The sequence below is a fragment of the Physcomitrium patens genome, chromosome 16, assembly GCF_059467195.1.
Source record: "Physcomitrium patens ecotype Gransden chromosome 16, ASM5946719v1, whole genome shotgun sequence".
In the NCBI taxonomy this organism is placed as follows: domain Eukaryota; kingdom Viridiplantae; phylum Streptophyta; class Bryopsida; order Funariales; family Funariaceae; genus Physcomitrium; species Physcomitrium patens.
The window spans coordinates 7,751,109-7,775,398 of NC_143425.1; the positions used below are offsets into that span (position 1 = coordinate 7,751,109).

At 37.3% G+C, this 24,290-nt stretch overlaps 4 protein-coding genes across 5 annotated transcripts; 2 read left to right on the forward strand and 2 right to left on the reverse strand.

The window, feature by feature from the left end:
• Positions 1-46: 46 nt before the first annotated feature.
• On the reverse strand, positions 47-2,310 carry LOC112293462 (serine/threonine-protein kinase VIK). Its single transcript, XM_024542904.3, has one exon. It carries the CDS (start codon positions 2,031-2,033, stop codon positions 741-743), a length of 1,293 nt encoding a protein of 430 aa, XP_024398672.1. The 5' UTR covers positions 2,034-2,310; the 3' UTR covers positions 47-740.
• Positions 2,311-3,161: 851 nt separating this feature from the next.
• Positions 3,162-5,503, reverse strand: LOC112293464 (outer envelope pore protein 21, chloroplastic). The gene is made up of 5 exons (XM_024542907.3): positions 5,333-5,503; positions 4,195-4,269; positions 3,884-4,039; positions 3,534-3,632; positions 3,162-3,351 (listed from the first exon to the last, which is right to left on the reverse strand). Exons 1-5 carry the CDS (start codon positions 5,423-5,425, stop codon positions 3,268-3,270), a joined length of 507 nt encoding a protein of 168 aa, XP_024398675.1. The 5' UTR covers positions 5,426-5,503; the 3' UTR covers positions 3,162-3,267.
• A 4,031-nt stretch (positions 5,504-9,534) lies between these two features.
• LOC112293463 (uncharacterized) lies at positions 9,535-11,950 on the forward strand. The gene is made up of 6 exons (XM_024542905.3): positions 9,535-9,813; positions 10,145-10,269; positions 10,597-10,656; positions 10,960-11,149; positions 11,356-11,454; positions 11,648-11,950. Exons 1-6 carry the CDS (start codon positions 9,573-9,575, stop codon positions 11,800-11,802), a joined length of 870 nt encoding a protein of 289 aa, XP_024398673.1. The 5' UTR covers positions 9,535-9,572; the 3' UTR covers positions 11,803-11,950.
• A 131-nt stretch (positions 11,951-12,081) lies between these two features.
• Positions 12,082-18,398, forward strand: LOC112293459 (uncharacterized). Of its 2 annotated transcripts, XM_090256863.1 has the most exons (18): positions 12,082-13,169; positions 13,292-13,354; positions 13,514-13,577; positions 13,725-13,815; positions 13,943-14,030; positions 14,229-14,461; positions 14,592-14,688; positions 14,880-14,941; positions 15,137-15,232; positions 15,346-15,417; positions 15,613-15,702; positions 15,832-15,880; positions 16,070-16,233; positions 16,514-16,594; positions 16,938-17,048; positions 17,171-17,293; positions 17,468-17,581; positions 17,806-18,398. In XM_090256863.1, the coding sequence occupies exons 1-18, from the start codon at positions 12,278-12,280 to the stop codon at positions 18,034-18,036; spliced, it is 2,721 nt and encodes a 906-aa protein (XP_090112989.1). In that variant the 5' UTR covers positions 12,082-12,277; the 3' UTR covers positions 18,037-18,398. The 2 variants fall into 2 exon arrangements, with proteins under 2 accessions (XP_090112989.1, XP_090112990.1); XM_090256864.1 differs by lacking the exons at positions 17,171-17,293; positions 17,468-17,581; positions 17,806-18,398 and having other exon boundaries at positions 16,810-17,047.
• Positions 18,399-24,290: the final 5,892 nt, after the last annotated feature.

The window sequence follows — 24,290 nt, forward strand, 5'->3', positions numbered from 1 at the left end:
CTCACATACATGGATTCACAACTTCACCAAAGAGAGAACACATGCATTACACCTTCAACAACTGTGACCTTATAAACAACATTCAAAAGTACATTTTAAAACCACACACCCACCCACCTACAAGTGGCTTCTGGGATGAAACAAAGATTCACAAAAAGAACCCATCAAAAAACTAATCTGAAGCTCATCAAAACCTTAGAAATGCCCACAAACATGCAGATGGTCAAAACCAACACAAAAACGATGTTGGCGTTGTCTGGGAACTTTGAAGCTCCTCAAGCTTTACCGTTTGGGACCAGGTTTAGGGTTTAAGCTTTTAGGGCTTGAGGTCAACAAATGTTTGCCCAACACATTTGTTGCACACACCAAAGCGAACATCACGCAGCAGCAGCCGCAGCACAGACAACAGTGAAGAGCCGGAGTTTTTATGTTACACTTCACATCGGTATTGTAAGATTGTTAAGATAATGGCGAAAATGCCACAAAACAGCCATCGATATAGACACTCGGCGATGTGGGGTCTGCAAAGCCATGCACCGCAGGCTTGAAACAGGAGATCCGGCGGTCCATGATGTTGTGGGAAGCATCGGCAGTGATTCAGTGCAGGAGCAGTTGCATCATCATGGATCCGAGGCAGGAAGTTGTCCAATCACTTGAGCTGTGAGTGGGGAGCACACGCTTGACGACGAAGATCACAAATACGCGGCGGCGAGAATTGGCTGGACAGCTCCATGGATAGGTTATAAATTATACGCTTGAGATTGCGACGGGCGTCGTGGAATGTGCAGAATGTCGCGAAGGTGGCGCCTGTCCTTGGGCACTAGCGTGATTTCCTCCAGCATTCTTTCAAGCTGCTGGACGATTTTGTCAAACGGCGGCCGGCTGGGCTGGTACGAGGACCAACACTTCCTGATCAGGTCCACCATACCTGGAGGATACGTGGTTACTCGCATAGGTGGCCGGCATTCATCTGTGGCTATTAGTGTTGCAGCCTCATACGCTTCCTTATCGTCGAAAGGAGCTAACCCTTCGAACATCTCGTATAACATCATTGCAAAGGAGAACACGTCAACGGAGTTGTCGTAAACCTTGTGCTCGAAGACCTCGGGCGCCATGTACCTGTAGCTCCCCGTCTCCCCCGTCATTTTGTACACATCGTGCATGCGCTCCACGTTGATCAGCTTGCTCAATCCGAAGTCCCCGACCTTCAGCTCCTTGTCTTCTGTCAAGATGATGTTCCTCGGCTTGAGGTCGCGGTGGATAATGGGGTTGGTCCTGTTGTGCAAGTAGGACATCCCTCGCGCGATGTCGAGGGCGTATTTCACAATGCGGTCGGGGGTGAGATTCTCCTTCTTCTTCAACAACTGGTGGAGATCGCCCCCTGCGAGGTACTCGGTGACCAGCATGAGTGGCTTCTGCCGCGTGACAGCGCCGAGGAACTGAACAATGTTAGGGTGCCGGACCATGACGAGCAGTTGCACCTCGTGTTGGAAATCCTTCACGACCATCTGGTCATTAGAAAGAGAAGGCCTGATGGTCTTCACCGCCACGGGAGTGCCCCGCCAGAACGCCTTCCGAATTTCACCGAATGATCCTTTGCCTACAAGCTCGCTGGAGTCCATGTCAATTTCACGCGGATCAATCTCCCAGTCGAGATTTGATGGCAAGGGAGGGGCGACCTGGATCAAGCTTTCTGAGTGGTATCGCGGACTCAAGGCGTGCGCTTCAGCCCCACAATCATTAAGCAGCTTCACCATCTCCAAGTACCCTGCACTCTCAGCCTCCCCTCTAGGCGAGTTGCCCCACCTATCCATGACATTCACCGCTGCTCCTTCTGCAATCAGGACTTTGGCCACAGACACGCAATCATGTGTAGCAGCGATGTGCAACGGAGTGCGTTTGTCATAGTCCGCAGCATTCACGAGGTTCCTGTCTTGCCTCAGAAGATATCTTAACGCCCCTTCATCGTTGCACCTCACAGCCCAGTGCAGCTCCGAGAGCTGCTGCAGCTGTTGCTTGGCCTTGCTCACCATCACTCCTGCTTTACCGGTTCTCACATGCAACACTCTGCGTGAACTAATCTCGACCAACTCTCTTTCTTCTCAACATCACTGAAGGGGCGAACTTCGTCACAAACGCGTACCTGTCTGTTTTCTGATCGAAAAGTACGTCGACAAAATCACGGATCTCAGCCTGGAACACTTGCTCTCGCAAAACTCTATTGCAAACAATCGGCACATGCCGATAGAAAAGTTATCTCCGTGCACCGTGAGGGCAACGGCCACACGATTCATGAACATCTTAGACTCACACATCAGACATCTCTGTAGATCTTGTGAAAGGGCCATACCCTTTAGACTTTCAGGGGCACACCATCCGCTGACAGATGCAGATCTAGTTTCTATAATTAAAGCAAAGCGTGTTTGCCTTTGCTACCTACGCTTCTAAATTCACACATAGAATCAAGGACTTCAATTCGCTAAACTTCACGTCGTCGTCAGCCATGACACCTCGTCCTCGGAAATTAAGGCGACGATCGAGAGAGATTGGATGGGATAGGTATTCATAATTATTTTCAGTCCACTAACCACACTACGGTTCCACAGTTTGGTACGATACCATGCGCAGCCAAGTTGACGACCAGCACCTGGAAAAAAACTAGCTACCAGACACCATGCCTATTTCAGGTCAAGGTGGGGGGAGAGAATATAGTAAGGAAGATGTAGTACTCCCAGCAACTCTAAGGGATCTTTCAAATGGGACGAAAATGGGACGAAAATGGGACGAGGCCACTCCGCAAAGTCACGTACTCTTGCAGATGTATTCCACAAGACGAGGATTTACTGGAACGGTTCCAGTAGGATGAAAACTAAGGATTCAAATGGCAACTCGTTCAGACATCCAACACAAGCAGGTCTCACATTATCTTTGAGATTTTTTGAGAACCCACCACAAGTTTCTATGAGACGTTTGTCAATCTTAGCAAACGCCTGAACAATTCTATTTAGAATTCCGAAAAACTTCTGCTAAATAGAGTCAAAAAGTGCGGTGAAAAGGATGTTCAATAATCCTTGATCATATGTTGCAGACCACGCTCTTAAAACGAAATCGTTTCAAAGAAGCCAAGTGACAAAGCTAAACTGGGGACAGTTGCAATGTGGTTGAAGGCTTTCCAAGTGGCAAAAAATTTCACTTTAATGTAACGCTGAATACAATTCCTGATGCCAGGGATACGTAGCCTACTCATTAATGTCTGACTCGTATGAATCACAAATCGTATATTACGTTCCAGCCGCCGTTGAACTCATGGTTCAACGTCCAGTTGTTTTCCCTTATCTGGACGTACGGTGTCTGTTCAAACAATCGACAACCAAATCGTCAATTTATGATACCAGCTCTCCTGTGCACGAACTCTTGACCGACAGTTACCTGACAAAAAGAGAATAACAGAGAAAGAAGCATTTCTGATACCAATCATGGTCTGGAGGACAGAATTGAAATACGAGCAAATCATGACATGTTACAGTACCAACCTGTTTGACGGCATTGTAACCAACCTTCAACTTTAAGTCTTGATCTTCTGTAAAATTAAAAACCTTGTAGCTGAGCTCTACTACACCCCTTGGCTTTCCCTGCTCATCCAGCATATATCCCTCTCGTCAGATTCACATTCAGTCAGATTTTAAATTAAAAGAAAACAACAACTCGCAAAAAAGTGAATTGAAGGTTTAACAATCTGGGCAGTAACTAATTATCTCAAACTCAATGACGCCTCAAAAAATAACTACTAGATAATGGGCATCCGAAGTTCCACGATACAAGCACATTATTCGTGTTTCTTTCTCGCAACACTACCACTTCAAGTAAAAAATTAACTTCCGACCTTCTTAGTGCCTGGGTTATAATTATAACCGCCTTTAATGTCCACGCTCAGCAGGCCATTATCTGTGACAGGCAGGGTCTTCTTCCCTTGAACGTCATAGGTGAATTCTTTGAGCTGCGAATCGAACTTAGCCCCTACATCTAAACTCGTCAACAGCTGCAGAATAGCCAGCCACAGAGAGTGACAAAGATTAGAGGTAAGCAAATTATTCATATGAACATCGAACTGCAATTACCGTGATGATTATAACGCAAATTAAACCAAAGGAACCTTTAGATCTCTGACGTGGCAACAAATAGTAAATCGCATACCTCAGGAAAAAATTTGCGCTTCAACTGAGCAACTCCATGTGCATTTCCAGTATGAGTGTTGAGCTTTCCATGTACCTGCGATCAGAAGGGTAGAAGATACCATTGGACCAGGTCTTTATCAAATAAAGGCTTGATGAACTTGTACTTAACCTTCAGACGACTTCCAACGTTGCTTCGGCGGATCATATTGCTTGCAAAAATTACCACCACAAAAGAACTTCGAAATCCTAAAACCAAAACCAAACGCTTTAAATTGAACTTCAATACAGGGTTAGTTTTAAAAGCAGATGGGATCGCAATGTGCCAGTCTACATACTTACAAGACTAAGCATCACAAGCTTAAGATCACTGCCTATGTTAGTTATCCCAATTCGGTCGTAATAACCAATGCATTCAACATTCAGAGAACTGAAATTTGTGATTCGACAGACAAAATGATTGCTCGAGTAACCTATATTGCATGCTTAACAAAAAAACGATACACAGTAAACTGAAATAAAGTAAAAATTGTTTCAAATCATCAAACGTGAGATTTAAATGAGATAAGGAAATCGGATTTGTAAAAACAAAAACTAAAAAAAAACAAAAAAAAATATGCCGTGCAAAGTTAAAACAGCTGAACTCAACTTGAATACGAAGCAGTCCAAGAATAGGACTTAAAAGACTTCAAAAACTACGATGCACCCTTAAACCTGATTCGAAAAGAGAAAAAGAACAGAAAATTCCACCTGAACAATAGCTATATTCGACATATCCATTACAACTTCGAACCCTTGATCAAAGCCAGCCACAGTCTCAAAGCTGAAACCTTATGTTAAGAGCAAACAAAATCCCTTGCCCCAATGCAAATACAATCCTCACACGAGGTACCCACCCCTCGGCAGCACCTCAAAACCCAATTCACAGCAAGAGAAGAAGGGGGCGCTCTAAGTGGAACGCAAACCTCACTCACTCAGGCGGAGAATCCACGATGAACCACCCTAAGCCAAAAACTTAAGTCACAAAGTCCCAGAAGAAAGAAAGAAAGAATAAATAAATAAATAAATAATCACACGTAATTCTCACCAAAAGAACACGCACACAATGGGACACAAACATGGAAACAGCGACGTCGCATCGACAAGAGAGGCCCACCCACCTGCAGAAAGAAGGATTTGTCCAAGAGGAAGTTCTCCTTGGCGTGCAAGACCAGCTGCTTCTCCTCCTTGCTGTAGCGGAGCGATGTCTCCATCGCTGAGAGCTAAGCCTCCTCCGGCGACGACGATAAGCAGGGAGGAAGGCAGGGAGAGAGGAATGGCGATGAGTGGCAGAGGAAAGTCACAAATTTCTCTGCTGGACACCTCTCCACCTCGATTGGGCTACTACAGGGCTCTAGAGACACACATCCTCAATGAACGGAACGGAACGGAATGGGAATGAATGGAATGGAATAAGCTTGCTTGCTGGTCCTCTTCTCCTCCAACCCCAACCCCAACCCCAATTTCTATGGCTCCTCCTCTGCCTCACGGCAATCCTGGATTTCATTGCCGCGCCTCCCGATTCTCCTCCTCCTCCTTATTCTTCGTTGTCGTCGTTATCGTTATCGTCACCAGGATCATCATCGTCGTCGCTGTCGTTGCAGTGGTCGTCGTTATAATCGTTCTCGTTGTAGAGGTCGTCGTTATAATCGTTCTCGTTGTAGAGGTCGTCGTTATAATCGTTCTCGTGGTAGAGGTCGTCGTAGAGGTCGTCGTCGTCGATATCGCTGCACGAATCGTCGACGTCGTTAGTGAGAGCGACGATCGTCGAGGCATGAATAGACAGAGAGGCGACGGGGCATGCTCTCATTCGTGGAGGGAGGGACATTCGGCATGGCATGCGTGCTTGTTGGACATTGTTGGACATGCGTGAATGTTGAGCATGATGGCTGCCAATTAATTCATCTTTTTGCCTGTTTGTTGTTTCTTAATCGTACATGTATGATCCGTTTCAAGATTTTGAGAGGTATTTAATCGGGGAGTTTTCAATGGAGGAGTGAGGATTTACCATAAAGAACGTGTTGTGGGAACATCACTCACCCTCAAATGACAAAAATGGGACCTTGGAAAACCTTCACACACATTTTGAAAGAAAAATGGATAATAACATAAAATACCAAAAATGATCTTGTACTGTATTTTAACAGATAATTTATCAGAAACTAGAATGGGTCCTAAATTATTGATGAGATTGATGAATCATTGTATAATCCAGTAAATAAAGAATGCATTGAGAAGTACTTTTAATGGCATAATTTGAGAGTTGTGAGAGGATTGAAATTCTATAATATGTCTTTACTTGTGTGTGTGTGTGTGTAAAGAGATAGATGCATATACAATTATAACATTTTTAACATTATTTTAAAACTTATAAATCTTAGCACATTTTTTTTATACATTGATTTCATTGCTAAAGAATGTTATAATCTTCTTTGTGTAATCCTTTTGCATTTCTTTTTCTTTTTCTTTTTAAGTTGTTATTAATATTTAAAAAATCTTAAAGTATTTATAATTTTGTGATTTGCACATATCATTACTTAATACATGTGTAATGGAATCTCTTATACAAAACAACTCAGGGAGATAAACCAAAAGAGATAAAAAAAACCATCTATAATTAGCTACGTATCTTATTGTTTTTATCAAAGGTGAAGCAAAGATGAAGCAGTAACTCAACTTTTGATCAATCAAAGATCAAAATCTATACGTTGTTATTACAAATTGCCAAGGTAGCACAATAAGATCACTAGGTATAGAGTTTGAAAGCTTCCAACCAAGGCTATGAAAAGCAGCGCTGCCTTTCACAACTATTACCTGAAATTATATTTTACATTTCAAATATTTGATCTTTTTTGTAGTCAACAACACAAGTTTCTAGTAGAAATATATATATATATATATATATATAAATTTATTATAAAATATCAATATCAATTTTTAAAGATATTATATTTAACTTATTATTATTTTAATTATTCAAACAATAACACACACACACACACACACATGTATATATATATATATATATAATCATGTTTTAAATTTAGATTCTAAAAAAAATGAATTTATATAATTGTATGCATTTTTATATACATATATAGATATAAAATCATGGCTATGATTATTCATACTTTTGTACATACTTGTCTTGAATCTTATTCAATTTGTAACTAATAAACTTTCTTATATTATTGTACATTATTGTGATTTCTTTTTGTATTTAAAAGAAAATATTTTTTAAAAATATTTCTTAAGTATTTTTGTATGGAAGTATTAGCTTATTACTTAAATTATAAAAAATCTCAATGTTAAATAAAATTAGGTTTTATTCAAGTAATTTGTACACTCAATATAAAAACAAATAGATAAAAAGTAAATAAAAAATGCTAAATAATAAGTCAAAGATAAATTTACTAAAAAATCTTATAATAATATTTTCTAATATTAATTATAATTATTATTTATAATATTTTTTTATTATTACTAAGACAATAATAATACTTTTCTAAAATATTTTTCAAATATGTTATTTTACATAATTTTAAAATCTAAGATTATATATGATATGGCAAGAATGTTTTTTTATTAAGTTTTTAAAACATCTTTTTAAGGTATTCTAAAATGGTACAATATATGTAAAAGAAAGTTTTTATAACTTGTCTTATGTTCTTTTAAAGTAGTATTGATTGTTTTTTTTATCAAATTTTAACAAAAAAAATATATAATGTTTTTTAAAATTAAAATTAGAATTTTTTAATTAATCAATTTTTGTCTAGACATTCGAAAGATACTAAAATTTATATTTCATATCTCAATATTATTTAATACCAAGAAAATTACATACTTTTAAACATCTCGAATTTTTAATGGTTTTTTTTGGGAACCACAAGATGGACACTGTCTTTTTATTATGTGGACATCCTTCTTTGACTACATGGATACATCTTTGTGCCACACCAATAATACACTATTGCTACAAGTTTTTCAACAAACCTAACACTAATGACGCTAAAAGGTATATGAAAAAAAAAAAGAAAAAAAAAGAAAAGAAATAATGATAGAAATTCACAACATAAGAACATCATCAATATATAAACTAGACTGCTAATGTTCTTATGTTGTAAATTGATGTTTTTTGTTTTATTTATTTATTTATTGATATGTATAATAATCTTGTCAATATCCTGCTTGTTAAAAAATCTTATATACTAGTGATAAATTGTTGGTATGACATGGAAGGAGAGAGGTGTCCACGTAGTAGTTATCATTTTATTTTTATTTTTTTGTTATGTTTTTGTTATGTTATTTTATTTTATTTATTATTATTTTTTTCTAATTTGATATACTAAATAAATACTTAAGACTGAAAACAAGCCTTCAACAAAAATTTAAACATTTATTTATTATTTTAAATACTGTACATGTATTATAATTTATTAACTTCATAAACAAAAACTTATAATAAAAAATTGACAATTTATAATAACCTGTCATACTACACACCAATTAGTTTTTGGCAGTTTAAAATCACTACATACCATTATAGAGTGACTACAATGACAAAGGAAGTCTCTACATGCAAAAAAAAAAAAAAAAAAAAAAAAAAACATAATTTTTCAACCCTTTCATCAGTTAAAATCTAAAAGCTTCTCAATGTCAACCAACCGAAAAGATTTAAAGTTACACCCTTCTCACCTCCTCCTCCTTCCAAAACATAAATATTCACTCACTAATATTACAATAATGTCACTAATGTTGCAAGAATGTCAAGTGGAGGAAGAAGAAGAAGAAGCAAAGTAAGACCCCACGTAAGATATATATATATATATATACACATACAAAAAAATGAATGAAAAGTGGTCAGTCACGGCAAATGGGGACGATGCAGGTGGAGTACTAGTGAGAGTACCTGGAGGAGGAAGAGGAGAAGATTTTTTCCTTTCAATGGGTCTCAGAAGAGCGAAAGGAAACGAAACGAAAGGAAAAGGCAGGGATTGCGGTGTCATTGGCTACCGCCGTGTGCTCCTATCCCCCCACCCATCCCCAAGGTGGGGCTTTTGAACGAATGCCCCTCTCTCGTCTTGGGGGCTCCGCTCCTCCTCCTCTTCGTCGTCGTCTTCTTCTTCCTCACTCACTCCCGTGTCCACCAGGCAGGCAGCTCGGATTTCGCACTCCGGGCTCATAGATTTTGGGTTTCAACCACGACTGGCTGACTGACTACTGGCTGAGTGAGTGAGTGAGTGAGTGAGTGAGTTGTGAATCTATATCTCATTGGCATTTTGGAGTGGAGTGGAGTGTGGTGGGTGGGTGGGTGAGTGAGTGAGCGAGTGAGTGCAAGGAACCCTCCTGCAGTGTTGCGCCATGGCCGTCGTGGCGAAGGCAGCCTCCTTCTTACCTGCGGTTGGTTTTTCTCGCAGTCGAGAGCCGTCTTGTAGCGTGAGATCTGGGTCTGCTCTGTGCTTGCGTGCTGGGGTGCGTCGGAAGAACCTCAAGCAATTCGGTGGGAAGGTGTCATGTGGGGCGTTACTGAAGGCTAGCTCGTTTAGCGCGGCCTCGTCGTCTTTCCAAGGCCGCCTGTTTCTGGTCGTCACATGTCCATCAGGTGCGTCTCAAGTTAGAGTAATCCGGATAGCTAATCCATCATGCGTTCATGTTTCTGCTGGTCGTTTTCGGTTGGGCTTGAGAAACTCATGGTATGTGGCAGATTTTAGGAAGTTTTCTTCACCGGCCCTAAATATCCCGACCGCTCCTAGGTTTTATGCTCGAAATCTCGTCGGTGGCTTTTCGTTGTGTGGGTTGGAGTGCAGGACGTAATTCGTGTGAACAAGGAGCTGGGTTCGAATTGGTAGTTTGCATACTTTTATGTATTAGCATTTACGGCTGAAAGTTTTTATGGAGGGAATTGGCCCATTTGTTATCGATTTTGGAATCAGACAAAGCCGGGAAGGGAACCAAAAACACTGGAGTTCAAGCGTCCTTACTGGGAGTTGGCGCGCCGGAAGCTTTGGTGATTGGTGTTGTGGCATTGCTCGTGTTCGGTCCTAAAGGACTTGCAGAGGTATTGACGCGGTTTGCACTAGTGTTTATTTTCTGTCTCCTCCTCCTCCTCTTCCTTCCTCAATTACTACGCACTGTGATCAGAATGTGGGTGCACAATTGCTAGCTTGCGCACATATAGTTGAAAGCCTATGCCTTGTAGTGGTGAACATGTTAACTTTTTCGGCTGCAGTCTCTGAAGGAGTTCCACAATTCGTCAATCCTTATATTGGTTCTATTGCACATTGAATGTGAAAGCCCTATGAAATAATGCTAGATCGGTCCTCCTTCTATAGCAGCCTCTTCTTTATTTATCTTGAAAATGGACCGAATGGCGGTGCGGGTGCAGGTTGCACGCACCTTGGGCAAGACGTTGCGGGGATTCCAACCGGCAATAAAGGAGCTCCAGGTACCAAATTGTTGTTTATGGATACTTCAACAATTTACGCAAGCCACCTTTTGCTCATGTAACTTGTTCACTTCAAGAGTATCAACACTACTATGTTCAGACTCTCTGAGAGTCTTGGTAACAGAAAGCTAGTGAAGTAGATCCTGGTGTGTTTGCAATTGCTTTTTCCAGCGATTTAGGATTGCTCTAGAATTGGTACCTCTCTGATTACTTGTAGTTGTGTCTTTTCTGTGTGAAATTGGATTGTGTCTTTTATCGATTAGTTAGCGTTCTCTAGCTGAGAAGCTAGGTCGACTGTGACAGGAAGTTTCCAGGGAGTTTAAGGCTACTTTGGAGCAAGAGATAGGTCTAGATGAGTTGCGTAACACCTCCTACGATTCTCCACCAACTTCATCTCCTTCGCGTCCACCTTCATCAACGTCGGCTTCTTCAGTTTCATCAACACCCTCCACCATTGCTGCGACTGAAGCACCTGCAGTGGCACCCAAGTCAGGTGCGGCACTTTAAGGGAATCATTACCATTAACCTCTGCGACTCTACAGGCTTGATCACCTGTTTTTTTTTTACAGTAGCCCGTCTGGAGGCGAGATACACCTTTACTAATATCTTTCTTGCACCTTTATCTATTAACTAGGACCTGCTACTCTTGTTAAATATATTCCATATTGAGAGTGTGTTTCTTCTGGATTTTGTTTGCAGAGGAGGCCCCAGTTCAACCTAAGCCTTACACAACGGACGATTATATGAGGCTTACGGAGGAGCAAACCCAGTCTCTTGTTTTAGAGGAAATGCGCAAAGGTGCATTCCACTTATCAGTGCCATGTATTACCATGTCCTACTGTATTTCATGAGCTCGTGAGGGTACTTTGTTGTAATATTTGTTCAATTTGGAGCGGAACCTTTTAAACTAAACTACTGCACTCTGTTCAACTTTAACTCGAGCTGCTTTGTTTTGAACAGTTTCTTACTTTGAAATTAAACTTGTTTTCAGCCTCTGAAGCTGCTGCTTGGGAAGGCTCTCCCCCTGTCAAGCCTGTTGCAGAGACTTCAATCGAAGAGCAATCTCAGAGTTCTGCAAGTGCAAATGTCGATGAGAGCACTGGCGCAACGTCGGTGGGAAGCACACCGACTAAACCGTTAGAATGAACTTAGTGACAGTGGCAGCCCGAAGCTTTGGATGTACTTGTACCGTCATGAAATTCTTCTCCAGATGTAGTGATTCGAGCCCTTGATGTACCGTATTGAGTTGTGTATTAATTCGGCTATAATTCAACCATGTCATGTTACTGCGCCATCCCATTGTTCTTATCTGCTTTGGTTGGGGTCTTTCAACTCAATGGTGTTTGTTTCATGACTATAAAAATATCGTGCGTTTCCAGTCAACACGTGCTACCATTTTGTTGATTACTTTAATAATTGCAATTGAATGCACTTTGCATCGAAAAGTACTCAGGAAAACTGCAGTTCAACTATCTCAATATATCGTCTTCTCCAAATATGAGTATAATGAGGTGTGTCCAGAACGTGAAATGAATTCGGTTATTTGAATTTGCCACATGATCTGCCACATATTTGTATGACACCATTAAGCATGGACTGACTGACGGTGAGAATACGACCCATGCACAGCGACCCTGTACACGGCCGCAGTGTTTCTTCATCATCATCAGGCTCTCAAGCATCGTTCCAGCGCCTTATCTGGAAATCGGATCCCACCATGGCGTCCTCGCGAAATCTCTTGAAGCAGGTTCAAAGCTCCGACGACTCGGAAGAATCATCGGCTCCTGCAGGTGAAAAAGATGCACACGTTGTGGTAGACCAACGCAAGCCTCCAGAGCCCAGTGGCGGTTTCTCCCATAGCAAAGCCAAACACGAGACGGAACTGATGGAATTCGCCGCCACACAAGCTCACCAGACCAATAGCGCTCTGGAAAGAGTCAGAAAGTCAGTCGTGATCGAAATCAAGGGGAAGGCGCCGCCGGGCAAAGATGGAGTGTTTGCACTTAATCGAGACACGAAATGTGAGGATTTCAAACACGAGATGGTTAACATCAATGCCAACGCTGGAACTGATCGTGCCCTCGATCGTGACGAACTGGAACGCACCAGAGATAGGGCGTTGATGTGGGAGACGCAAGGGAGTTTGATGCATGAGAGGAAGGACTACGGATCGTTCTGCCAACCGAACCTGATGCTTCCGTCGACCTTGAACAAGATGAGGTTGATTGATACCAAAAATTTCTTGCCCCCATATCAAGCGTGGAATACCTCCCATCGAGGGAAGAGAGTGCAGGACCGCGGGGTCATGATGGGCGTGAATGAGAGGATGCAGGAGCGGAGGGATCGATGCAATGCACTTCAGAGCCTGGATTATGATGCGCGGCGGTTTAAACGGGGCGCCACTTTGCCGGCGTCGTTGCACCAAGACATACTGAGGGAGAACCCTGTCTGGGAGATGGATTCGAAACAAGGGGGCGTTCTCAAACTTTGTCACAAGTCGTTCAACGAGGACGGTGCGTATGTCGTCTGCAAGATCACCACTTCTGAATTTGGGTTATGTAGGAGAGTCTTAAATTTCTGCAAAGTTTGGATTAATTTATGGGCAAGAGATGATCATGACTCACTTGCTATGCAGGTTGCGAATCTTTGCTGCGTGTTATAAAGAATAACGAAAAACTCGTAGAGCTTGACCTAAGTGGTACGTTGAGCATTAGGAACTTCGTTTACTTTGGTTCGAAGCCGGACTTGCTCTGAATTCTGTTTCTTAAAACCCAAATGAGATACGAACACTACGTAACTCGAGGTTTTTTTTTTTTTTTTTTTTTTTTTTTCTTTTCGAATGGTTTTGGTACTGCAGGTTGCAACATATACAATGGAGATCATCTCGCTGAAATTGTTCGTAGTTCCACATCCCTCAACAGGTTGCTGCTTCATTTAAACTTAGTAATAATTACTCCTTTTCTGTTGAAGGAACATACATGGTGGTATTTCTCCAAACATGAGTTAGTCTTTGGTCATCTATGGGCAATTAATGTAAAATTCACTCTTCTTTCTATTTCTAAGTGCAGATTGTCGTTGGAGTGGAATAGCTTGGGATTGGCCCGAACGGGGATAGCAGCTTTCACTTCAGCGTTAGCTTCAAATCGTTCTCTCAAGGAGGTGCAGTTCTTGGTTGAATCCTCAAGTCATTCCCATCCAACGTGCCAAGGTCTTCGCATGTGCAATTGCTTTATTATTTCATGAAGCGTTGATTTTGCTGTTGATGAAATGTTAGTTGTCTTAACAGGTAGACCTTCGAAGCAATCGAATAGGTCCTTCAACAGCAGCAGCGTTGGCGCATGCACTTCAAAGCAACTTAACCCTCACATGCCTCGGTACCTAATGATTTTCAAGGTTCCGTTAAACTCCTGTAAAAATTGATCTGTTATCGCTCCTTCCGCTTGCCATTCAGTTCCAAGCCACAGTAAAACTACCTTTTGTGTATCCTTGCACAGTTAGTGACATATAATTGTTCTTTTTGAAATAAGGATTTCTTTCGTCTTGTCAATGCTGTAATTTTGTGGTAACTGAAGATTTGCGATGGAACGAGATTGGACCTAGTGGTGCCGCGGCCATAATGGCAATGCTGCAACGAAATCATAGCCTTGTGGATGTTCGGCTCGTTGGCAACGGCATTCCTCCTTCCATACAAGCGCAGATTGATGATCTGCTGGAGAAGAATCGCACTTGTAAGCTCTTGCAAGGACCCGCACCTGTTGGCCCTGCGTCGGAGAATCGTATGTACCCAGAAACTGAGACTGGACTTGTAAGAAACTCGTGTTTTTATCGACATTCTGGACATAAATACGGTTGTATTCAGGTTTTACTTTGTCGTAGCATTCACGTTTTTACCGTCACAAATTCAATAGAACATTCATTTTCTGACGTGTACACAGAACTCCAGAGCCATTCCAAAGGAGATGAGTGACATTAATTTAGAGCGCATCGCTTCCCTTCAGAAAGAGCTTGATGGTCTCCGTCACGAAATGGCAAGTTGATTCCTCTTTTGCCATCATTTCAGTCCTCTCGTATCGCAACCTTTGTCTGATTTTCTTGTCTCTTTGTTTTGTGTAGAATGCCGATGGATTGGTTTTGTGAATATATAAGCTGTATGAATGTCTATGGTTTGGATTTGTATGACTTTAGAACTTCAACTCACCAATGGAATCGGATCTTATAGGAAGCTTGCAGAACAGAATTATATGAGACTCAACTGCAAAAAGTTGCAACGGATACACAACTTGAGGCACGTTATCACAACCATGCGACAATTTTGGATTTGATCATGTGTTTATAATAGTTGGGACAATCTTTTTCCAAGTTTGAAGGCTATATTTAAAGTTTCAAAGCCAAACTTCATCACTGTCTACGAAATCTTTGAGTTCGTGGAAGAATTTATAATTGATATTGAGCTTGATAACTACTGTGGCTTTGGTATCAGACTGTGCGAGTTGAACTGAAGGAAGAAAACTTGTTGCGGAAATTCATTGAGAAAGAGGCTGAGGACTTGAACTCACAAATTAGCTTGTCCAAACAGGTCTTTCTTTGAAGCTTTTTGCAAGTATTCTGCTACCCTGATTGTGTCCTTGTATTCCTACCTCAATTTGAAATTTTATGACTAACCGTTTGCACAATTTTTTGAAATGGTAGCAAGTTCACGACATTGAGGAGAAGTTGACGCGAAATGAGCAAATGGTTGCTATGAAATCATCAGCACTTAATGTACGCTCAAATTTATTTACAAAAAGTGTTTCCAAGTTCCAATTGCTGTATCTTATCCGTTAAAGACTGCTGATATGATCAGTAGTGCAATGAAGACATCGTCTAGATTTGTGAGAATGTCAACCTGTTTGTTTTGAATTGATTATGTGTTCTTGAAAGTCAATGGAGAGAGGGTTGTGAATTTGGCTGATGCAGTCAGAGATTATGGAAGCAAGAGAAAAGGGACATCAAGCTCAAATTGCTGAAGCAGAGGCTAGAAGAGAAAACAAGCACCTTAAGGATCAGGTGTCTGTTCTTGGTATATTTAGTTGATTAATTCTTTTAATTCTTTTGCTGTTGTTGTTTTGATTTATTTTGAAATTTCAGTCAGATTTTGTATCTGATTGAAGTGGAAATATGTTTTGGATGGGATAGATTGCAAGGATTCAAGCAGAAAGTAAAGCCCGTATGGAGGCAACACAAGGTTCAATTTCAACTTCTTGTGGCCCAAAGCCCATACTTCTGCGTTGTGTACTTTGCTAGATTTACTTACAATAAAGTTTACATACTTAATATAAAAGCTTGCTATGGTTTAAATCACACTTGTCTCAATTGATTTTGTGGGGTTGTCTTAAACCACGAACCTAATCCCTCTAGTGATCTGGGCATGTAGAAAGAGCCAAGACTGACATAGACTACAAGATATCAATAATAAAAAGGCTAGAAGCAGATATGGCTCAACGGGAGGTGAAGCACAATGAAGAGATGGAGTCTGTAAGCGCCAAACTCAGTGCACAGATTAAAAAACTTGAAATTGCAAGAGAGAATGCTATTCGGGTAAGTTGAATCGATTTCCTGATATTACTAATTAAGATATTCAGTGGTCCAGCATATGATGGGTGTCCAACAATTTACAATTTTGTATGGTTCACTGTAGAGTCGATAGATAAAACAATGCAATTGTTAAGTAACTTTGGATTACATTAGTAGTATTTCAAATGTTACAAGGTTCTTATAGCATGCCAATTTCTTAACTCTAAATATGGATTTTTTTTCTTTTTCCTTTTTTCTTTAAGATACGATTACTAACAAGGCCTTCTTTTGAAATTGATTTCAGGAAAGTGAGAGACTGAATGCTGCTGTAATGCAACTTGAGACTCAATTGGCAGCTAAAGAAAAATACTTCCAAAATGAAAAGGTTTGCTATTGCAATGTGATTTACCATCTGTTGCAGAGGGTATCTGAAGTTGGTCTGATGTTTTTTGTTTCAGTTTTATTCTGCAAGATAAGGTGCTAACAGATTATTTGGCAAGTTTCGCAATAATTGAATAGTAGAGCATCTCGTTTCTCCCCATTTTATTTGCAACACGTTTCTATTGTTGCTCTTTTAAATAAGTTGGTGAACTCTTCAAGATTCCAGAATATCAGGAAGATAATTTACGTGACTTAACGTTTCTCAAGTTTTTCTCGCCACCAAGTACATGATAGCATTAGGTCACCACTGCTGGGATGAAGGCTGTGTCAAATGGATTTGGATACAGGAAGCTGCTCAGAAAGTATTTGATGGGAAAACAAATATATTAAAAGTGGAATTGGCCACACTTAAGAATCAACTTGAGGCCAACAATCATACACAACAAAAAGTGAAAAAGGTATCATAATATTTTCTTAACATTGCTATGAAATAATTCAGCCTATCCATAGTATTCAAATATATTTTTCACCTTTTATACCTCAAATACTAAAATTAATTGTTTTCATATCATGCCTGCAGAAGCATGCGTCATCTGTAGAGGAGTATGAAAACCAAATATCGCACTTGACATCATCCATCACCAAGTTAGAGGCTGCCAAATCTGGGCTAGATGAAGAGATGATATCCATGACCACTGAACAGGTTTGTTAACACAAAATAAAAATTTGTACAATAATTGCAAGTGATGAAGCTCCCTGCACCTCAATTTGCCTCAGTCTCAAATATTAGCGTGTGTGTTGGTTTCAGATTTGATAGAATTGCAAGTTTTTAAATTTTTATTTTTTCTAGCACTTAACTAGTTGATTTTGGCAACAGCGAAAATTACAAGAGAGGTTAAAAGCAGGGGATAGCAAACTAAGAGAAATGGAATCAAAACTAGAAGCTGAGCGTGTGAAACATGCCCAAGCCCTAGCACATGAAGTTGCTAAGGTACCAAGGATGATACCATTATTTGACCAAGTAAAGATACTAGTCTTTCAAGGGTAGAGCTAGTTTTGACTCCAGCTACCCACACTCTGATAATCCTCCTACAAAAGGCATTATGAAGTTGGATCATATTTGTATTGTATTTATTTGTTTGAATCTTAAGAAGGTGTGTAATACAAGTGAATTTTGTTCAAATGAACTTGGCTAATTAGACCATGGGAATGCAGCATTTGGAAGACAGGAAAAGTTTGGAAAATGAAGTACTAAGTACACGGAGACAGATTGAAGTTGTCCATCAACATATCAAAGAAATTCAGAGTGAACAAGAGAGAAGGAAATTTGACACAGAGAGGCGTGTCACAGGAGCTGAAACAGCTGTTCTTGAATGGATTCACCAGCAGTTTTCTTCACTGAAATCAGCCTTGATTGTCCAACATTCTGTTGCAGGTGTAGGTTAAATTCCTGGATATTTCATGATTCTAGCAGCTTTCAACTTGATTGTAGTCCTTTTTCTTTTCCTTTTCAGCATCAGCACTTACGGTGAAGCACAAGTTGTGCTTATATGTGCATGTAAACCGGAGCACATAGTGAAAGAATAGAATCTATCGTGGATGAAGAAATATAGAGGTTGAGTTCCATCACAGCTCAGAATACTTGTATATGGCTGTCAATTTGACAAACTGAGCATTGTGACTTAATAATCCATCCTACTAAGGGGTTTCAAACATGGCCTTTTTGGGTGATATTTTGAAATATAAGTTGGTACTTCACCAAATCACCAGGTAATAAAGCTTGAATCAGGGGCAATATCAAGGAATAACAAATTTTGAATGGTGATATTTTGGATTTGATATATTGAGTAATCTTGAAAATATCAAGTGTTGAATTGTAGTTATTTGGTTTTGCAAAAGTGCCATGTTTGAAACCTCCTATTAAGCTGATCAATCTTAAGGTTTTTGGGTGATATTTCACCTGTGATGATATCTCAAAGTATCACATGATATTTTGAAATACCACTTGATACTTCAAATTCACTTACCTTATGAAGTGGATGATTTTGAAATCCAAATATCAAAAGAGGGGCCAGTGAAATATCACAAATTTTCTTGCTTGCCTTAATTGTCTTCCCTATGCCTTAACTGCCTTGCTTTTTCCAAATCACCAAAATATCAAGTGATACTTCAAAAACTTGAAGAGGGTAATAAAGTTTGAATGGTGATATTTGGAGAGGTGATAGTTGTCTAAATCCCCTTACTATTGTGGATTTTTTTAAAGAGATAAAAATGTGAGTTGATTGAGCCAGAAAGGTACTTTGATCTTCTTATTATTAATATTGGTTTTGATTGCTTTCCTTGTGCTTTCACTTAATCTATTGATGAAATCCCCTACTTGTCACATTCCATTAGTTTGTCTTTTTTTTTTTGTTTTTTTTGTTTTTTTTGTTTTGTTTTTTTTCTCTCTCAAGTCTTAATTTCATTCCAAAATTTCATTCTTTGTATTATTCTTCATTGTGTGGTTTTCAAAATTATATTTAATTTTTCTTTTTCTTTTTTCCTCTTTTTTTTGTTTTTGTTTTTGTTTTTTGTTTTTTTGGTCACCATTCAACAGATGGAATTCAACCAACCAGGAAATGTTGAGAATAGACACAAATTACCATTATTTCTCCATCCACACATGGGATCCTGGAAAAGGAAAGAAAGTATTAAAGGGGAGCAAAAAAGGACTTTAAAAAGTCAAAGCTATCAAGGTGGGAGCAATCCCCAGCAGTCAAGACCTATTTGATGTTTCGATTTCGAGGAACTCTATTGGAAGGTCCCTCAAAGACACGGCAAGATTCAATCGCATCTCGCGCCGACTTCCTACGAAGTTTCCATTCTGCCCTACTTTGTCCTTGTTTGGTCCTACGTGGAGCAGACGTGGTACGCGGCTGACGTGGAACAGTTCCACGAACACGTGTGTCGTTCTTCGCTGCTCTCTTTTGCAATTCTCAATTATTGGCGAAATATAACTTTTCCAAGTATAACACAATTTTTTTTTTAATATGTATAGATACACACACTTACAGTCATTAATAGATATATAGATAGAATTAACGTTACATTCCACGTGACCTCCTTGTAGACAACTATTTATTAATATGCCTCTTTCTTTTACACATTTTTTTCATTCTTTGCTTTATGAAAGGGTGGTGGTTGAGAGAGAGAGACAATGAATATTTTATAAAATAATATGTTGTGTATTTTTCCATATATATATATATATATATATATATAAATCTATATTCGCCTCAAAACTTGTTTTATTCAAAAAAATATATATATTTTGTTTTGTTTGTTTGTTTTGTTTTTTTTTGTTTTTTGTTTTTTGTTTTTTTTTTTTTGTTTTTTTTTTTTTTTATGATTTTAATTTTGGATGAATATTGGGCTATAAACTACGCCCTAAGCATAGAAGCACACTATTTAGTCAATTTAAGTCTTGTGGAGGTCACATGAAATGTAGCAATATCAATTTGAGATGTGTTAACAACTCAGTCTTTCTTTCTCTCTTTCTCTAGTAAACATTCTATCAATTTAACCATTCAAGTAGCGGGTCAAAATCTTTCCTTGCTATGATTGCATTCTTTGAATTGAAATAAATAGATAAATAACTATAAATTATGGGATATTTTGAAACCAAAATGGATCCTAATAAATAAATATTTTAAATACAAATTATAATAAACATATGTTTGAAATAATAATATTGTAGTTTTTGTTTGTTTATTTCAAACCTTCGTTAGCTATGGTGTTATGGACATGTACCAAAACTTGATAAAATTATGCTCAATTATTTAGTTATCCGTAACCTTCATACTAACAGTATCAAAAATAAAGTTTTTGTCAAAGTCTTGCTCTTGAATCTAAATTTTAGTGGATCTGAATTCATATCATAATTCAAAACTCTGGTACAAAACCAGATGCATGCTTTTTGTTATTCATTTATTTATTTATTTAGATTCATGCAAGCATAAAGTCGAATTGTTTTTTTGTGCAGATTCTTTTTTTGGTTTTTTTCTCAAGATGCTTTGAACCATTATAAAGCTACATCTTTATGTGCATATATATAATTTTAATATATTACTTTTTGTAATACATTGTTTTGATTGTAAGGTACATCAAGTTATGCAGATGGATAAATGAAAAGTTTGGCTTTTTAGAAAATAGTTTTCTATTGAAATTCGTATGCAACATTTGCACTGAATAAATAAGAAACAACATTAAAAATGGTGGGTCCTGTGCATAGTTTGAAAGCCACCCAAGTGTTGCTTATGAGATGTTATTTTCACCAAACATATGAATTACATTAATTCGTTTAGAAAAATTGCTTTAAAAAATGATTTCTTAAAATAATTATTTAATTATATAATTTTTAAACATAATATTTGCCTAAAAAACTATTTAATTCAAATTTTGGTAATATACATATATATAACAAAAAAAATATTATTTGATTTATACTATTATTGGGTCAATATTAGGATTAGATATTGAATTTTCAATTATGCTCTAAACGTAGATTTGTGCTTTTGAGTCAATTAAAATTGTGTGGAGGTTAGGTGGAGTGTAGTGAAATTAATTAGAGATATAGCATTAACAATTTTCTTGTTTTATAATCAATGATATTTTATTATTGTCTTCATGTGTTTTCAACTATTTGAATTTTTATTCATTTATTTATTTATTTAAGAATAATTCGATTGAAACATTTTATCTTCTAGATTAAATAAATTAGATAAAAATAAGTAGAAGTAAATAAATTTGATAAAATCATATAGAAAAAGCTTCTTAAAAGCTTCATAGATATGGATTTGACTTTGTAGATGTTTATAGGTGATTAGTAAATTAAAAATTTGGCCAATAAGTTGGAAATTTTTGTTTATATTGGTGATTTGTGGTATAAATTGGCAATGTGGTGGACATGTAGGAAACTTACCTTACAAGTTACAAATGTATCTTATAAGTTGGATATGTGTTGGAGGTCCTATAGAATGTTGCCATGTAGCTCCTAATTGTATAGTATATACGGAAGTAAGAGTGAGGCCTTCTTTACTCTTGTCAATCTATTTTTTGTTCGTAGTCTTATATTAAGAGTCTTTAGGCTTCTTGTCTTTGGCAATAGCCATTCTAGTTTTAATATTATATTATCTTTAAATGAATATCTACTCTTTTTGAGTGATACAATGATATATTCATATTTTGATTTTTTATGATTCATATCCTTGTTATTTAGTATTTTATCATATAAATAGATATTATTATAATTGATTATATATATATATATATATATATATAATATTAAGAAAAAATATTTAGAAATCTATGGATTCTAATCTTAGTCTTCTTATTTCTATTGTTCAATCTAATTGTATTAGTAGTTATAAATTTTAATATTTTCTTAACTGCAAAAGTTTTGTCACACTTGAATAAAAAAAAATTGTCATTTTTTTTTAATATTTTTTTAATAAAGAAACTTTTTATATTCTATTATATATATCAAAATCATTTTTGTTATTTTTTATTCATTTATTATTTCTTATATATTTTTTAAAGACTTTTAAACTTTATTAAATATGCATATTTTATATATGTATATTCTATTACAATAATCTAATACTCTTTAAAAATTTATATAACAAATTTAATTGGAGACAAATATTGTTTGCTCTCTTTGTAACTACTCTTTATAATGTCTACATATAGTATACATTATTAATTTATGTATAAGTAGATTATTGAATTCCACATTCTTCTTGATTAGTTGCATTCCTAAAATTTGTACAAAATCATATGTAGTACTTAATGTATGTACATTTAATATAAGAATATAATATTAAGATGGACTTAGACCTATCAATGATATAAATCATGACAAGACTTTAAAAAGACAATGTATTCTTGTATCACTATAAGAAATAAAGTAGACATAAAAAATAACATATACAAGATAGGAATATATTAAAATGACTATTGTTAATTTCAAAGAACCAAGATAGACTTAAATTAAGAGTTGAATACAAAAAAGGTGTTTACAAGATTAATGATGGTTTTCATTCTTGTATCTAATAATATTAGCTATCAAGAAAGTCTTGTCGAAGCTTTTTAGATATCACAAGCCTTGTGGTTTAAGTATTAAGTTGGAGTTTGCTTCTAGCTCAACTTCCTTAAAGTGTGAATCTTATATGACAAGTTTCAATAGGTTTGTGATATATCAATAAAAGTCTAAATACCTAATTTGCACCTAAAAAACTTCTTCAAGACAATATAAGGAAGATATTATCCACTTAACCTATTTTTTCCTATTTCTACTTACTTCTATTTATCTAAACAATTTATGTATCCATTACAAGGTCCTTATAACATTTATATCAATACTTTTTTTTATCTAATTTATTTATAAAATTACAAAAGAACAACCAATTGTCTCTTGAAGTAGAAGATTATTCATATGCTCTCGTAAAATATTATAATATTATTGACAATATAAGCTAAAAATAAAAAATTGCAAGAGTATTTAGACTTTAAGAAATACATCTAATTTCAAATGGGTTTATTTATTTTTTTTGTTTTTTCTATTACCTTAACACAATTAATCAACATATAATAATTCATAATAGATAAGTAATTGCAATTCTTCTATTGGAACAAATAAGTAATAAATAATTTGAAAAAAAAATATGATATTTATTTTTATTTTTAGTGTGGAAACATTTAGAAATTTGTTAAGGTTGTAATTTTTATATATAAAAAAATACTACAATAAATCCAAGATCCTTAAATTATTTTATAATTTTATTAATAACATATCTTTTTGACCATCTTGTGTAAAAAAAGGGACAATTTAACAGCATACAAGTTTTTTCAAGAAATTGTGTTTTCGATAGATTGATAAATTCTAAATAAGGAGAATGAAACTAAGACAAGGAAAGAAAATATTCCTGATTAAATCTCTCTAATATGTGGGAGGCCATCATTTCATCTAGGTGGATAAACACCAAATCACGTGCAACAAATTCTTCGCTCTTAGGTGTCACAATGTTCCTAATGCTGTTTATTCACTCACATTTTCGACACAGAACAGAGTGTAGCATATGCTTCAGATTAATCTAAAAAGCGGTTTCAAAGCAAATCCTTCCATCCTGGGTACGAAGGCAGAGATCTAAGAGCAGGAAAAGCTAGAAATCATACTGAAACTGTAAACCTAAGCTTGTCCCAACTTCTGACGCTCTAGACCTCCTTGCATTGTTAGTACGAGCTAAACTAAGCGACACATTTTTAGGAACAAAGATAGCCCGGTGTCTATGGCTTGTCCAATAGACTGAGGGGGAATGCCACGGGAATCGAGACTACGCGGGTACGAATGTAGCCGAGCCCCAAATTAGTATCTAGTCAAGGGTCAAGCAGTCAGAATCTCTGAATTATCGATGAAGACAGAGTGTATATATATATATATATATAGAGAGAGAGAGAGATATATATATATATTGATTGAGGATGAGTTTCCAAATATAATAACGCCGACCTTAGAGCATTAGGAACGACAAATGCAGGGAATTCTACCCCTAGTCTGTAATCATTGCAAGGAATTTTACCTCCTACTGATACAAAAATTAAAATTAAACCAAAGATTAGGTGTGCAAGAAACGGCCTTCGAAACGAATCTTTGCCACGGTTGC

Bases quoted from the DNA above. Each gene is read 5' to 3' on its own strand.
- LOC112293463 (XM_024542905.3), top strand. From the start codon at position 9,573: ATGGCCGTCGTGGCGAAGGCAGCCTCCTTCTTACCTGCGGTTGGTTTT. The intron at 9,814-10,144 runs GTGCGTCTCAAG...TTTTGGAATCAG, and splicing joins GGTCGTCACATGTCCATCAG to ACAAAGCCGGGAAGGGAACC. The intron at 10,657-10,959 runs GTACCAAATTGT...CGACTGTGACAG, and splicing joins CGGCAATAAAGGAGCTCCAG to GAAGTTTCCAGGGAGTTTAA.
- LOC112293459 (XM_090256863.1), top strand. From the start codon at position 12,278: ATGCACAGCGACCCTGTACACGGCCGCAGTGTTTCTTCATCATCATCA. The intron at 13,170-13,291 runs GTGCGTATGTCG...CTTGCTATGCAG, and splicing joins CAAGTCGTTCAACGAGGACG to GTTGCGAATCTTTGCTGCGT. The intron at 14,942-15,136 runs GCACGTTATCAC...CTTTGGTATCAG, and splicing joins CAACGGATACACAACTTGAG to ACTGTGCGAGTTGAACTGAA.
- LOC112293462 (XM_024542904.3), bottom strand. From the start codon at position 2,033: ATGGTGAGCAAGGCCAAGCAACAGCTGCAGCAGCTCTCGGAGCTGCAC.
- LOC112293464 (XM_024542907.3), bottom strand. From the start codon at position 5,425: ATGGAGACATCGCTCCGCTACAGCAAGGAGGAGAAGCAGCTGGTCTTG. The intron at 3,633-3,883 runs GTCGGAAGTTAA...CTGGATGAGCAG, and splicing joins ATAACCCAGGCACTAAGAAG to GGAAAGCCAAGGGGTGTAGT. The intron at 3,352-3,533 runs GTTGGTACTGTA...TTGTTTGAACAG, and splicing joins GTTACAATGCCGTCAAACAG to ACACCGTACGTCCAGATAAG.